Raw genomic sequence first — 18050 nt, 5'->3', positions numbered from 1 at the left:
GGACAAAAAGGTAACAACTTTGAGCTAAAACTAGATCCATAAGATTTCTACACCAAGGTTGAAGCTTTTTACCCCCACAAGGGGCATAAGGGGAACAAGATGCTAGATCCAAAGCTTTGAGTGAAACACCACCACCTAAATGTTCTTCCTTCTACTCTACAAGCTTCAAATGACACCAAAAATGGTTCAACAAGCTTCACAATGCACAAACACTCTTTAGAGTTTCGAAATAAGGAAGGAGGCTGAAGATAAAAAGGTGCATGTGGCCATAAATGTGTTTAAATAGGGTCCAAACCCTAAAATTTAGGGTTTGTACCCTGGCTACGTATGCCTAGCATACCAGCGTACGCACAACGTACTAATGCGAACCTGGGTATGCCTTGTGTACGAACGTGCACACCCTACGTACACAAGTTGTCTCTGGAATTACAAAATTGCCACCGGGGACTAATCTTGCAAATAAAGTACAACTTCAAGGGTTAAAATGAATACCTGAAATAATAGATGTTACATATTTATTTCAAGATATTACTGACAAATGCAACACTTTAGGCTGGAGGGAGTGGTGTCGACACCTCCGAGCTCCAGCCTTTTCCACATCCTCCTCACTTTTTGAAGGGTTGAGCCAAATAGTCGGTATGTGAGAAAGAAGAAGAGATGATAAGAAAATACACAGGTAGAAAGGAGAGAGACTTGGAAGATACATACCGAGTTAGGGTGTTTAGCTCGACATGTTGAGCTTTTGGTGAGATGTTTGTCGATACAACTCATCATTGCTGAAGTGTTTGCTGAATTTAGTCCCTCTACTCTTATGAAGGTCGGGGAGGGCCATGGCCCCTCCGTTTTCTTGGCTTCTTATAACTAGTATAATACTAGTCAAAACCCTCAAATACTTTAAAGCCAATACTTCATTTGGAAATTACTTAATTGGCTTCTTGTTTTTGCCTATGACCTTCATTGAAATACAAAAGGTACGAATTCTATTTTTCTACTTTTATTAGCTTTATTATACTAATTTTACTTTCATTTCCCTTGTTTTTATTTTTATTTATTTTTATATCTGTTTTTTTTTTCTAGTCAATATTTATCAATTCGTCCACTATATCTCAATTCTAATTGCTTAAGATGAGTTTAAACCAAGGTTCTAAAAAATTTCTGCAATAGTTCAAAGGTCGATTAGGGTTATGTGATTAATTGATTTAGGCGGGGTTAATTGGGCATTCATCAAGGATAATAAAATATTTAAAAATAAATAATAGTTACTAAGAAAATAACTATTTGGAAATTTAAAAATTTAAAATCTTTTGTATAATATTTGAAATTTTAAATTTTTGAAAATTTTAGAGTAATATTTGAATATTTGATTTTTTTTTTAACTTTTCCCGCCAAGACCGCTGAGGCGAGAAGCAACAAGGACCGTAAAGCCATAATTTGACAGATATTGACCAATTTCTACAATATCGGTCTAAACCAACAATTTTCAAAGACTACCGATAATTGCTTAAAAACATAACTATCAACTTTATAGTACTTTTTATTAGAAAAAAAACATATCTATTATAATTATTTTTTTATTATTTTATTTAATTAATTTAGTGTTTCACAAAATCTATTTTATCATTTTTATTCTTTTTATCTTAATAACTAATTACTTTTGTTATTACTACACTAACATAAAAATATCGGATGAACCGCTTCAGGGAATTCTTGGTATATATAGTATATATATATTAATTTGATTTATCTATCTGTTTTTATATGCCCAATTTTGAGCTGTTTTATAGACCCAATTTTGGTCCAAACTCAATTTAGCCCAAAAAAAATGGCATACTTCTATATGAACGTGTTAGCAGTACACGAGTGAATAGGAATGGCCGAACGAAGGAGGCATAAATTATCCAATTAGGGCATCTTATGCCACTGGAAGTGGTGCTATGGAAACCATACTTCCTCTTATGTCTATGTCATGTAGACACTACATGGGCATGATGTTAATTTAAACACATTTTTGTGTGGTCTTTGCTACCTAGTAGGTGTTGTGTCACACTTTTTTAACAATTTAATTTAAATAAAAACTTCAAATTTTATTAATTTAAATAAAGCTCATTACTTAAAATTATATATATATATATATATATATATATATATATATATATATATATATATATATATATATATAAACTTCATTAATTAAAAAAAGTCCTACAACTGATTTGTTTCATCACTTACTTGAACAAATAATAAGCCTAAAAAATTCAATACTTGTCATATTTTATTCAATATGCTAGAAATAATACAAATTAAACAATTTAATTTAAATAAAAACTAAAAAATACTAATTAAAGTAAAAGAAAAACATAGTAGAATTATAAAAACTTAAAAACACAAATAAAAAATAACAGTATTCACAAATAAAAAAATACACAAATATAGAAAAGGATGAAATATATATATATATATATATATATATATATATATATATATATATATATATATATATATATATATATAATGAAGGCCATTTTTTAAATTTCTAAAAAAAATATGGAAAAGAAATAAAAATACAGAAAAGGAAGAAAAGAAGAAAGAGAGACAGGTGAAAGAGAAGAGAGAGAGAGAGGAGGAGGTGCGGCCAAAATGTGCTTCAGTTGGCTTGACCGCAGTTCGAACCGCATAATAGGGGTGGTGTGGGACGCAACATACATGGCAAACTGTGCGGTGACCCACTCCCTCAAGTCTTATGAATCCCTAATCGAATCCACATCGCCACCTCAACCTCGTGAGTCGACATACCTCTATAACAGATTCAAGAATTAATGATCAAATCAATCACATGCAACTTTCCATCTACCTCTGCTCTGTCACAATCGATTTTCCCGCTTCTAACCCTTATTTCTGTCAGACTCTCGCATTCTCCTTATCCTTTGGACTCTCGATTCTCTGTGTTGATTTCAAATCCTTGCGACTTGTGTGATATCAGATAAGAACTTAAGAATGTATGATTTTTCGTTTCTAAAAGCTTATAGGTTTATGTATTAGATTTTTTTCCTGATATTTTTTTTCTGATTTTTACGTCTCATTCTATGTTATATCATATTTTTCTTTCGCAGATTTATGAAGTCAGTTTATTCAGAAAATTTTGATAATCAAGAAACATAATTTATGTTTCTAGATATTTGTATGTAATTGTATAATCAAAAATTTTATGTTTCAATTTTTCTACTGTTTGGTTTTGACTTTATTCTTTCGGACTATATATTCCAATTTTTCTACTGGTTTTATTTTACTGCTAGCATTTGTAGGTGCATCTCTACAACTGTTGAGAGAAGTTTAGAGAAGTTAGAAAGAAGTTTTAACTAAAGAAATACCTAAGGTCAATAGGCATCTATAGAAAAAAGTTTATAGTTACTTAAGGTAAATATTATATATAGATGTATAGAGAAAGATATTGGTAATATTATTTATAGAGAAACAAATGTCACATAAAATTGATATTTTTAGTTTTGTATGTAAAAAAGCTAGAATTTTATTGTTTTTTGTAAATATGGCGACTATATTTGTGTGTTTGATGATATTATAGATTATTATTATAGATGGTATTTTTTTTTCAAATTTTTGTTCTATTTGGCATTAAGATATTTGTGACATTGGGGGCCTTTTTTCCTTCTCGCCCGGCCCGGCCAATGTATGTTTGGACTAGCGGTGAATACAATCCACTTGACTTCCTTATAAAACATGCAAATTTTTCTCAATATTCCAAAGAGTCACTCAAAACACCCCCTAGATCTCTTTTACTATTACTTCTGTGACATTCAGACCAACATATTATATATCTTTTCAATTGTAACAAAAAAAAAACAATCTTTGAGGGTCTCTATTTACGTATCAAAATTCACTTCCCTATTTGATTTTTATAATGTGATATTTTTATAATGTTATACATAAGAGCATCGACTTATGTTCCTTGACTTAGCTTTTGATGATGCGGAACCTATCTTCAATCTTCTTTGTATATGCATTTACAAACTGAAAAACAACAACAAATTAAGTAAAATAAACAATTTTCCATGTTCAATTATGCCAGTATAAACATATACAATCTAAGTTGGAGAACATGCTTTCAGTAAATACCTCAAAATTCAACTGTGTCTTCGTTGCATGCACTCTCGCATATCCAAATTCACTTATTCTTGATAAGCTCCAACTACCAGGCTAAAATCAACGACATAGTTATATCAGTATATAGTTTTCTTTAAACACATACTTTAAATTTGTAAAACTCACTTTAGGAGGGAATCCATCTAGTCTGAATCCAGCCATTCCAATAATCGTATGAACTGGTGCTTGATAATTACTATTGTCATATGTGTCTACTCCATCAGCACCCTTCTTCGGCATTGCTAAACATTTACTTTTATACACTGCACATGTTCTTTCATAGTTATGGACATGTCCAAACATAACCAAATCCACCTTGTTTGCAACTAGCAAGGGTTCAACTGCTAGAAGAAATCTAATGTCAACACTTCCACAGCTAGAATACATTGGCCTGTGCCTGTAATTAATAGCAACCACAAGAATTTAATTAAGTAACATTCCATGAAAATGGTTTTATTTTAACTCCATTTCATTTCATTCATAGTTTCATATGTATGATTCTAGGGGTGGCAAATCGTGCTATCGTTTCGTGTTTCTGTCTGACACGACACGACACGACAAGGTTTTATGTAACACGAACACGACACGATATCTTGTTTTTTTTAACTAACACGAAAACGAACGAATTAAAAAACGACAAACACGACACGAAAAATATATCATATACTAAAAACTAGTTTATTTAATGAATACTTTATCAAATATAACACGAAAAACACGACAAACACGAAAAACACGATAAAGAACTGCTAAATCGTGTCAATTTCGTGTCGAATTTTGAACACGAACACGACACGACACGACATTGTGTTTTTTTACTATTAACACGAACACGAATTCAAATTTCAGTTTGGTTCCAATTTCGTTTCGTGTCGTATCATAAATTCCCACCCCTATATGATTGTATCTTACCCTGTGAATATCAGCCATGGTGTTCTTGATCGATCCACAGAAGCCATGTCACGGCTCATCCATTGATACTGTTCATTGTGACATATATGAGTCAATTATTAAAAGTCGAAATGATTTTTTTTTTTTTTTTTTGGATTTATAATGTGATTGAATTATATATACCTGTTCAGAGTTTCTTGACCAATCATGTTCGGTTGAAATAACTACAAAATGCACACTTCCTTGTTCAATGGAGTACCATGGCTTATCTTTTGCTGGTGTTGGCATTGGGAAATAACTTTCATAAGGCACACCACATTCTCCTCCTGAATCTGGTGTGATGTATAATGAGCCTGAACTCACATAGTCCCTGATTGTTGTCCAACTTTGTTAGTTTTACTATCGCACTTATTGTGAAGGGATGATAGAACCCTTTTACATGATCCTCATTCTTTAGACTAATAATTACGTATGTTTATTTCATTTTTTGTTTTTGTTTCCTTGATTGTTGCAGAATTTAATATCACTTCATTAAGTGCAAGGAAAATTATATGTGTGAGTTGTGCAGGTTAACCACTAATATTGTATTCATTCAATTAAAACATTTTTCCAAATGAACCATTTTGACATGAGTTTTAACTTTTAAGTGTAATTTTGTGATATAGGTTTCACCATTAGTTTTCCAAGTTAACCATTTAAATTTTCTAATCAAACCATAATAAGTATAAAATATTTTTTCAAATTAATCATTTTGACATGAGTCGTTTTGCCAATAATTTTTCAGATTAAGATTTGACATGTTATATCATGTCAAAATGAAAATTGGAAATAATGTTTGAAACCATCTCTGTTTGATAGTAAATATATTAGTTTTCACCAGTAATATTCTAAAGGTTGAATGTCATAATGGTTTACAAACTTATTTTTATCACAAAAACTATTTTTTTTATAAAAAGTACTATCATAAGATAGGATGAAATTTCAACTTTTTGTTCATAAAATACCCTTATTAATATGGATTTTAATGGTATTTTATGAACAAAACGTTCGATTTGCTTACATTCTGATTGTATTTTTATAAATCAATGAAGTTTTGTTAAAAAAACAAGTATTTCATTTCCAATTTATGAGGTTAACCGTATCCGAAATATCCAATTTGAAAGGCTATACTAAGTCCCAATAGTTGATTTGTAAAAAATGTCTAAAACTTTTGTAGTTTTTGATTTAAAAAATAAAGTGCATTCCGTTAAATGGCAAAATTTCCCAAAAAATAATTGTTTGTTTGCAATTTGCCTTTTCATTATTATGGAATTTAAGAAAGAATTTCCAGCAAATGAATCTTGTAATGTCTAGTTATACGATCATACCTTTCATGGTTTCCAATTGCAGTCATGTAAGAAACTTGTGAAGCCACAGGTGTAATAAGGTGAAGGAAGAAATCCCACTCCACTAGAAAACCTGTTGCGTAACTTATATCCCCAATGTGGAATATGGAATCTACATTTCCTGATGAGATTTCATCAGCCATGGCTTGAGTCACAGCTATTGACCCGGGCTATATACATATTTATCAATAACAATATATTTAAACCAAGATTCATAACTTAAGAGAATAATAATTTTTTTGAATAATCAAGTTGTTACAATCCAAAATGATATTTTACCTGAATATAGTGTTCAATGGAAGCATCTCTAGGGGCCTTTCCCATATCACCAAATGCAAGGAATTTGAGTTCATTTGATCCTCCACTAGGTGGAGTTTTGAAGTTAATTTTAGCACTCCAACCAGCCGAATTGCTTGAAAATTATTTAAAAAAAAAACGAAAATGTTAAATATATCAGCTATATCCATCCATCTCTTGTTTTCACATTACATCGGTTTTCTTTTACGAATTCGAATTTATATAGAAATTACTAATAAGAAAACTACAGGGTATAACAACATACTTTACTAGTTATACCAATATAGACAATATACAGCAGTATACATGCATTTATTTACCAATTAAGATGAATGTAATTGCAGTTTTTTACGAATAATAGCAATATGTAACTCATGATAGCATGTAAGTACATTTTCTTTACATATAAAAGCAATGTACTTAAATTTTTTTACTCATAATAGTAATGTACTACAAATTCTTTAATGATAACATTTGAAGTATAATGCTGATATTCGTAGCAAAATGAAAGTAAATTGCTATTATAGGTAAAAAATAAAGTACATTGCTAATATTGGTAAAAGAAATACAACTACATTGTTAATATGGGTAAAGAAACAAAAGTTATTCTTCACAATTTTCTCTATAATAATTAATAAAAAATTGGCTTACCTTCCATATCTGTAGGAGAAACTTGTAGAAGGCTTTAATCCAGTCATCACAGCAGAATGGATGTATCCTGGATCATGCCAACCAAAATCTACTGCAGGGCTTGGTAATGCAGAAGCTTCATATTTTCAAAATATGAAAAGAAATTTGGAATAATTTAGTTTTAATTATTAACAACTAATTAAATATAATGACACATATGTACTTGTTAGAAAACCAAAATACCAAGATTTCAAGACTATTGTCTCTAAATTAGGATAAAAGAAATTAAAATCATATTGAACGATAATTGGTGGTCGTGGATAAAGATAAAAGTGACATTGAATTATAATGAAACATAGATAATAAAATTAAATATAAGAACTCACTGCACATGCTATCTTGGGAAAATGTAGTAACACGTGAAGTTTGTGATTTCCCATTCGCGTATTGAACTTGTTGAGGATTCTTGTCTCCACTCACCCATGTTAATCTCATCTGGACATGAGAACATCGGTTTTTAATATGAATCATTACTTTAGTGGAATATTTCATAGAATAGCAACATGCTTTACTTTCTCTACTAGAGAAATGTACATTATTTTTTATACATAGTAGCAACGTAATTACATTTCTTTTTCTAGATACAAGTAATGTGCTTTAATTTTAACATAAAATAACAATGTACTTGCGTTTTCTACTAATAGGGGCATTGTACTCTACTTGTTACATATTCATGTTATATGTAAAGAAATGGAAATACATTGCTATTATTAATAAAAAAATTGTAAGCATATTGATTTTATGTGTAAAGAAAATATAATTGCATCACTTTTATGAGTTACATATTGTCATAATTGCTGGTGAGAAAATGTAATATGAAGCTATTATGGGCACATATAACATAAATAGAAGCATATTGCTGCTATTGCTAAAAAGTAAAGTAGATTGTTGATATTGGTCAAAAAAGTAAATTATGTTGTTATTTCTTGAAAAACTACAGCAAGTATATTGAAGAATAGGTGCTTACTGAAGTCCCTGTGGAATCAACACTAGAGAGATGCCCATATAATGGCTTCTTTGGATTTGAAAACTTGAGAAGTTCAGATATTGCTAAAACACATGGTGTTTGAAATCCAGCACCAAAGAAGACAAATTGAATGTCAGTTCTAATGTTGATAACATGAAATGTGATTGAGGCACTACATGTTGTCACCAGACACTTTCCCATCTGATCATATTTTTTACATTCCTTCTTCTTGCATCCGATATAGTCTGGATCATTGCTTACAAATTGTGCCTGCATTTTATTCAAAATTTAATTAACTTCCAAGAGCATCTAAAACTCTTGGCAATGCATTAATTACTTTTTGCATGAACTATGTTTCTTGAAGTTCTGCAGTCATACTTTTCTTCGAAGTCATTTTTGTAAATGGGACAAAATAGGGTATATGATAACTGTAGATAAATGTGTAACTAAACAAAAAGTCCAGGGACCATTTCCGTCAATAGGGAAAAGAAGTTGAAGTTGACTATATATAGATACACATCAGTAGAGTATAAGTTCAAGATTTTGTTTTCTTCTTTGTCTTCTCTCATTGTACTTCTATCTAACCATTAAGAAATAAAAAGTAACCTCAATTCTTGGCTAGTGTTAAGTGTTGTTAATTTCTTTAGATCTTCATAATTTCCGAGTTTGGCTTCCGCAATCATAACAATACATCATGCCACGTCAGCAGGCAACAAGACTGATCGATTAAGTGGTCATAATTGTAACAAACTAGAAACACAAGGTCAATTTTGAGACAAAAAATAACGCAGTGTCAAAATCAAATTTTCTTATAAACTTAATTAGTGACATTTGTGGTGTTTACCCTAAGTATTAACCCCAAATATGAAGATTTCAATAACCACCGAAACATATACGAAAAACTGCCACCTGGCACTGTAGAATATGTTCTAGACGCAATGCATAACTGAATTTTGAATATGACACACAAAGTTAAAACCGTAAGTAACTAGACCTATGTGGATGGTGATCAGTGGGAAAATATTTAATTTTTTTCTGAGGGATTGATAGCGTGAGCATTAAGAATACCAACTTTATGCACTTTTGCTCATCTTTATCATTTTTTTCAACTTATCCTCCACTTTTCCACCAAACGCACTAGGCAGCCTAACATTTCATGACATAGTCCTCTTTATAATCACATGCCCACCAAAGACACTTGTAGAAAGGAATAAGTTCACACATAACTCTTACAAGTGCTTGCTTCTACTCATCACATGTGGTTCGATTTGCATTCACATTCATATTGTTAGCTGATATTCAATGAAAAGCAACTCCGGTGTATAAAGCATCCATGTGTAGTGAGGGGTCCCCACTAAAAGGGTTAAATGTAGGCAAACCGTATCCTTTATTTTATTTTATTATTTTGTAAGAGACTACTTCGGGTACTTAACTCAAAGTCAGACGCAACTATGTAATAAAGTTATTTACATGTGGAATTTGCAAATTCAATTACTTCGAAAAAGAAGCCAGGATCATTTATATAGGTGCACTTTTTTTTGGTTAAATTAGTTAACAAGTGAATAGGAACAAGTCAAAGAAACTAGATTGTGTTTTTATATTAATCATTAAGAACAAGATTTGCCTTTTTTTATTTTTTTTATTTTTTTTTAATAATAGGGAGGCGATATTTTATTGATGATACTAGTCAAATATGCCTTTGATGTTTAAAAAAAAAAACCCCAAGATGTATATACAGTACTTGTAATTTAATGGTTAATTTGTAACTCAAACTTCGCACCTTTAGGTTATGATAAATATAGTGCCACCATTTGATCAAGCTTGACTTCCTTTTTTCCTAATATAATATAATATTACACAAGACTTCCTTTTTTCGTATAGGCCATCCGATATTTGATCCGATGGTACTGTTGTGTTTTCCGGATAAAAAAACTAACCCCATGACTCAACTATATTAGCAATGAATGAGCTCCTATACACAAATGAAGATAAGAGATAAGAAATACATCCCCATGCTATTCTGAGGGCAGAACATAGCCCGAAATTGAAACCCCCAATACATCTACTCCTATCGTCTCTAGTAAATGGTATGTGTAACTTTTATTACCCTCTTTTTATTGTTTTCCTTTATTTACTTATTATAGGAGTTGATCTAAACTAAACACTTCAACTTCATTGAATCGTAAGAACTAGAGTATATATATATATATATACCACATATTCAAATGTAACTATTTATTAAAATAATAATTAATTAATGAAAAAGGACCAAGGGCATTTCCAATGGTTAATCTATGAATTAAACAATTAAAATATAGTTAACAAGTTTTGGAGGATTTTAGAAGCTTTTAACTTTTAAATTTAAGAAAAAAAAAACATGAATTGAGCAAAAGCTTTTAACCTTTTAACTTTTAGGATTTTATGTTTTATGTCATTTTATACATCTCAAAATCTTATAACTGTTTTTGCAAAACACTTTTACACAAATAAAAACTATAGTGTTTGTCTTTCAGCTATCAGTTACAAGTTATCGGCTATAAGCTTTCAGTTATTTTTGCCAAACACATTCTTATTATCTCATTTTCTATAAATACCTAATTTATCTTCATCTCTATGAAATGATTAATAAAACCTCTATCTTATTTGTCTTCTTTAAGAACACATAAATAGTTATAAAAATAGAAGACATCATCGAAAATACTCCAGAGCAATAGTTCAAAATTTAATATAGTATTTCCATAACCTTGTATAGTTTTATAAGTCGTTGGAGCAATAGTTACAATTACTCTCCCAACAAAACCAATGACTTTTTCAGATAACAAAAACTTTAAGACAAAATACAATTAGAGGTTATTTGGCTTAGAAAAAAGTCCTAGTATTTGGTGATGTGCATATTGACTTCCTTTTATAATACAACAGTACAAGTAAATAAGGAAATACAAAACAAACTTTCCTAAGTTATGCCGTATTAGATTTGAGAAAAGTCAATGTATTGCATGATGTGTATATAGATCTTCTTTGTAATACAACAATACAAGTTAATAAGGAAATACAAAACAAACATTGCTAAATTATATAGGATTTACAAAAGCGGCTCTATCACAGGTACTTCTGGTTTTAGGAGTGTAACCTCAAAATCAAAGACTAAGAACTTGTTTGGAAAAACTAAATACTAGTTGGAAGTTAAAAAGTTTATTTATGTAAATGTGTTTTTGGAAAAAGTTGTTGATAGCTTTTAAATATGTAAAATGAAATAAAAAAATTAAAGCTAAAAGTTTTCAAAAACTATTGTAGTAGATTTTGGATTAAGATTTTTGTTTAAAATAAAAGTTAAACAAACCCTAAGTATTATGATGTTGCAATTATCTCCAATCGTTACTAAAGTTGTTTTTTTTCATTATGAATGTTAAGTTGCCAAAAGTCAAAGATCCAATAAATGGTGAATCTATAATAAAAAATTGCATGGTTCCTTAAGCAAATGAAGCCAATAAAAATAGAATGGTCAACATTACTTGTGGCGGGTCGATTCAATCCGAGCTAGTAAAAACCAGCCAGTTTGCAAAAAGAAAAAAAAACAATCAGTTTGCAAAAAATCGGGTTCAACCGGAACGAACGAACCTCTAAAACCAATAAAAACCAACGTAGTTGACCCTAAAACAAGAATTAAAAAAGAATTACTTTACACAACTAGGTCTCATTTCTTTTTAAAATGCTCATTTACAACAACGGCTTCCGCAAACTATCAATATGTGAGCAATTATGTTGCTTTTCAAGTTTCCCTATAACCTTTCATTAATTTTTTTATAACACCAAATAGTTACATCTTTTTCTCTTTATCTTTAATAAGGGATATGTTTTGATAAATACTAGTTGTGAGACCCATTTATTATATGGGTTAAATTAAAAAAAAGTTAAATATAAATGTCAAATTATTTGAAAAACTTTAATTTTGTTAGAAAATAAGAAAAAATAATGAATTATTATAATCATTTTTATCTTTTAAATTTAAACAAATAATTTAAATAAATAAAAGAAACTAATTAGCTTTAATCTTGAAAATTTTGAAATTAAAAGGTAAGTTGTTAATGAAATTGATATCTATTTATTACTACATTTATTGTAATTATTACATTGAAATATTATGTGAAATTTAATAAAATAGAAAAAACTTATAAAATGACATATGGAAAAAAAATTAATTGAAAATAATCACAAAATTATATTTGACAAATTAAATGAGAATGTGATAAGTGCCACAAAATACTTTTATTTGTTAGAAAGGATTAACCATTTGCTTATCTTTTTCTCTTTATCTTTAATAAGAGATATGTTTTGATAAACATTAACCATTTGCTTTGTAAATTTAAGTATAAACCGTCTACTTTTTTTTATTGTTTATTATGTCAAAGACTATAAAGTGACTGTTTTCTTCGAGACAGGTTCTAAAAGTTTTTCTATATAAATATTAAATAAAATTAAAAAATTAAAATTAACCACGAATCCAATATATTTTGAAGCATACAACGTGACATCTCATGGCAAAGGATGAAAAACCTCCAACTACTTCATACGCAACTGCTTCTATTCATAATTTCATATCTTCTATGTCGTCACTTGAAAGTGTCGCAAACAAACCGTACGTGTACGCCTATATTTGGGACATGATATGCTACATAACAAAAATGTCCCCTTAATATATGTTTTGATTAACTAGGAGTCATAATCTTAATGGGAAAACGAAGCCACAATAGCACGGAATTTCCCCGTCCACTCACAACAAAAATACTAAAACTTTGTTTATACATATGACCAAGTAAATATAATTAAATTTCCAAGTCTATATAAAAAAAATAACTTTATCGTATAAAAAACCAATAAATGCTTGTTTAAAAAAGCATAATACTTGTTGTTGATATATAGTTTAAAATATCTTGATTTAATATTTATTGCATATTTTGGAAAAAAAAAATTATATATAGATAAACCAAGGTTGTCAAGATCGGGATCCTACCTAGAATCATTTTTGGGTTTGCAAGATCGAGATCGGGATCCTAAGATCCCTCAAAATAAAATATAATTTTAATTTATAATTTTTAATCATGAAAAATATTTCAAACATTCAATTTTTCGTTCAAAAGTTATAAAAACTTCAAAATATTAGTCATAAGTCACAATACAAAATGATAAATGGTAAATTGGTAAAGGTTAAAAGACATAAAATGGTAAAAAAAAATTTCATTTGCAAAAAAAAAAAAAAAAAATCAAGGGAAGGTAGGATCGGATCGGATCTCAATCCTACGATCCTCCCTGCGATCCTACCCCAAATACTATCCTATGACGATCCGGGTCGTTTTTCATATCTAGGATCGTAGGATCGTACAATCCTACGATCAGGATTGCGATTTTGACAACCATGGATAAAACTATAAAGGTGAGATCTGATTGTCTTAAAATCTTAATATCATAGTCGGCATAATAAAATTCCACTATAGATTTTGCTTCAAATAGATCCCAATGAATTTGAGATCGTTTTCAGCTTGTAAGATTTTAAAATCGTAAGATTTTAAAATGAAGATTGAGATCTTAACAACAATGATATAGATTTTTGTATACATTTTATGGTTGTTAAATGTTATAAACTTATAATAGGTAAAGAGCTAAATTTTTGAAATTAAATATCCTTCTACCAATCTTCCTACTCACGGGATGAAGATATGTGTCAAAATAAAAAATCCTTCTACCAATCTTCCTATTCACCGGATGAACATATGTGTCAAAATCAAAAGAGATTAAAAGAGTGAATCACTGGATTTCAGATATCATCATGTTATATGTGTAAGATGATAAATAAAAATAAAATACAGAATATATTTAAATTTTTCATTTTAATATTGATCAATAAAAATGCCTGAGATGGGCCTTTCGTATGGCATATTTACTTTGCAGCGACATATGCCACTAACCTACGACAGTCATTAATTCGTTATTTAATAGTATATTGTTGACTATTTATATTACATCATTACATTATTGCGATATATTATATTAATTATTTATATTACATAATTATATAATTGCATTATATTGTTCTATTGTATATTATATTTACTTATATTACATATATTGTTATTTAATTCGTTATTGTTACATTGATAATTAGAAAATACACAAACTATGCTTAAATTAAAATCAAAATTACAAATTGTGCACTACCTGTTTAACATTATTATTGGATTATTAATTAAATAAATAATTTTTTATTTACAAAATATAGTAATGACTTTTTAATAAAGCTGGTTAGTAGTTAAAAATTAATATTACCAAATAGTAGATATTGTCGACAACCGAATTAAAACCTAGGACATCAAATCTAAGAGACAAATTTCTATTAAGTCGGATACTAAAGTAAGAACGAAAAGTAGAAGTATATTTAATTTCTCATTAGTTACATTAATAATAACTTTTTATTAATTAAATGACAGCTTAGTACATTACTGTTATTAGCGCAAATCATAATTGTGTGAGATGTAGTGCGAGTTAAAACCACTTTTTTCAAATATATATGTATGTAACGGCAGTGGTGTGAATGCTAAATGTAAAACGGACACTAATTAATTAAAAAAATTGCATTGATTGATAATTAGAAGACTTATACCTTCACTGGATAATGGCAGAGAAGCGGTTGTGCACTCAAATCACCCGTCTGCTGATAAAGAATAACGTTTTGAGGGCAAGCGTTAATGCTGCATGCCATTTTAAATAATAACCCAATTATTTCTTCAAATTAACCATAATTACACAAACATCTACTTACAATCTTACATCTTACATACATAAATATATATAAACTTACTTAGCATTTGAAGGTGTTATCATACCAACCCAATCACTCTTGGAAGGAAGTAACACACCACTAACAGTCACTGTGATCATCTGGTCATCTGAAAGCTCAGATTTTGAGTTCACTTGTATTTTCCGATATGGGTTTTTGCCCAAACAAGCTCCAAGTTTTCTTCTATTTACAAGTCGAAAATCTGATATTGCAGTATAGTTCTGAAACCCATCCATGGAGTCCAACAGCTTCGTGTGCGATAAAGGAGAAACTGAAGAAGATGATGCATGATGTAACAAAGAAATGGAACAAGATAAGAAAAATGTAAACCACATGGTAGAATGGAGTGAAGGACTCATGATAAAAATAGGAATTAAACAGTTGGAGGCGAATTTATGGGCATTGTAGCATGTAGATCCTAAAAGTATGGCTGCAAGTCCTTTTATAATAGCTTAGTGTAAACTAAGATGGCGTCTACAAGTCAATTTTCTTAGGGTGCTTCACCCAAAGGCAAACGTGCAATCAATAATGAATGGATAAATTTAAAATATAATAAATAATGACAAAAAACATTAGTTGTTTTTAATAACTATTGACGAATGCCGAATGAAAGCATATTGGAGAATTGCGTAGAGGACTCCAAAAGTAATAATTGATGCAGGATGAGTGTATTTTTGGTAGATATATCGGAATCAATATATATTCAAAACTAGTTTATAATCCGTGAGAACCACGGTTATAAAATTAATTAAACTTTCATATTAAAAAATTAAAATTATTAATCAATTATTTTAAATAAATTATTACTTAAGAGATATTTTTTAGTTATATAAAATTATAATATTTGATTTAAATAAATACGTGAAGTTATATCACCTTATAATTTGTATTTATTTTATTTTATTTTTTAATCTAATGTTGTAAATTTAATATAATTAAAGTGAAAAAAGTTAAAATTTGAAATTTAAAATGGAGCATCAATTATTAATTTAATGTAAATAGAGTGAGAAATTTAAAATTTGAAATTTGAAATGAATAATTAATAGGTTGACAAGTGGCATAATATGTGACATATAATAATAATAAGGAGTTCTAATATTATGACACTTGTGAATAGAAGAATAAACTTATTCATTTATTAGAATAGGGAGATAAGATTAACAATTAAAATTTAGCACTAATTATACAAATGGTCCATGTGTTGGGGTAATTTTCACGGTTGTTATGTAATTATCTATTATTTTTATTTTTTTATTTTTACGGTCTTTATTAATTGTTTTTGTTTTGAATTTGGTCCCTAATCAATGTAAAAAGAGTGATTTATGTTTACCTTTCTTTTATCTTTATATATATATATATATATATATATATATATATATATATATATATATATATATAAAAGTAGGTTCAAATGTTTCTCACATCTAATGTGTGTTAGAATGCATAAATAAGAATTTAGTGAAAGTTAAATTATTATTTAATCAAATAAATATAAATATTAAATGATTTCCATAATTATATGTATATTAATAATTTCCATAATTATAATTCTTTTTTATAGAAACTAATTAAATTCGTCATTAATATCAGCAATAATATTATTTCAGAATAAATTCGCATCTAGTTTTTCATTATGGGTTCGTATTTTGTTTCATGACCCACTCACTCGAAATACAACAAAGTTGCCTAGAACATGGAGAACGAAAGTGTATTCTAGTAGAATGAGAGTTTATTCTAGAAGAATGAGAGTATATTCTAACAGAATAATAATGCATTCTAGTATAATACACTTTCGTTCTTCATATTCTATGCAACTTTTTTTATTTTAAGTATGTGAGTCTATAAACAAAACACGAACCCAAACATGAAAAACCTAGATGCGAATTCATTCTAAAAGAATATTATTGCTGGCATTGATGACGAATTTAATTAGTTTCCATAAAAAAAATAATTATGGATATCATTTAATATACATACAGTTATGAAAATCATTTAATATCTATTTTTAGTTAACTAAATAATTATTTAATTTACCTAATTTCCTATTGGTGCATTCTTGCACACAATAAATATAAGAAACACATTATATGTGTACCTCAACGATCAATTCTAAAAATTTGAAATTATATATATCTTCATCTTCATTTTCTAATAAAAAAATAGTTATTTTGTCATATGTCACTCAATTACACTTTATATTTAATAAACCACTTGTCATTCTTTTGATTCTTCTAATTAATATTTTGTCAACTGTTAATCTATTAGAGTTGTCATATAACAGCTGAAGCATTCAATTGGTATATTAGATAAAAATAAATAAATATGGAAGAATCCCTTTATTTTAGGCCGGTTTAAATCTATATGCGTTTATTGACACTTTTCTAGACAGCCAATGGTATTCTTTTTTAAAACATCTTACACCTCAATCAATGTATACTTTGGTTCCTTTTGATTTTAATCCTATAAAACCAGAAATCAAAAAAATCAGCTCATCAATCTAATCCCAAAAATCAACTCATCAATGTGAATAAGAATTGGAATGACAATTATGTCATATTAAAGAACCCAACTTCAAGGAAAAAACTTATAATTTAAGCAAGCATCCAATGTTTTATATAAATAGCGGTTTGTAAATATATAATTAATATCATGGTTATCAGAATGTTGCATGTGAAATATGTTACATAACTTTGTTACTTAATAATTTTTTTGAAAATAATTGAGTAATAATTATGATTGTTAATGTAACGTCCCATTTTCACAACCAAATTTTTTTCATTGTTATTTAGGTAAAACTTTCTAATTTATAATTTCATTATTTAGAAAACCA

The 18050-nt window shown here is 28.7% G+C and overlaps 1 protein-coding gene across 1 annotated transcript; it reads right to left on the bottom strand.

The window, feature by feature from the left end:
• Positions 1 to 3751: 3751 nt before the first annotated feature.
• LOC145163702 (putative inactive purple acid phosphatase 27) lies at positions 3752 to 15644 on the bottom strand. Its single transcript, XM_079082499.1, has 12 exons — positions 15242 to 15644; positions 15044 to 15131; positions 8389 to 8658; positions 7748 to 7856; positions 7383 to 7497; positions 6714 to 6846; positions 6417 to 6604; positions 5233 to 5419; positions 5071 to 5138; positions 4285 to 4555; positions 4132 to 4212; positions 3752 to 4026 (listed from the first exon to the last, which is right to left on the bottom strand). Exons 1-12 carry the CDS (start codon positions 15577 to 15579, stop codon positions 3970 to 3972), a joined length of 1905 nt encoding a protein of 634 aa, XP_078938625.1. The 5' UTR covers positions 15580 to 15644; the 3' UTR covers positions 3752 to 3969.
• Between the last annotated feature and the right edge of the window lie 2406 nt (positions 15645 to 18050).

This window comes from Lactuca virosa, chromosome 1 (genome assembly GCF_052849685.1).
Source record: "Lactuca virosa cultivar CGN04683 chromosome 1, Lactuca_virosa_CGN04683_v6, whole genome shotgun sequence".
NCBI classification, from domain to species: Eukaryota; Viridiplantae; Streptophyta; class Magnoliopsida; order Asterales; family Asteraceae; genus Lactuca; species Lactuca virosa.
Note: the sequence above shows the minus strand (reverse complement) of the source record. Positions and strands in the feature narration are given on the sequence as shown.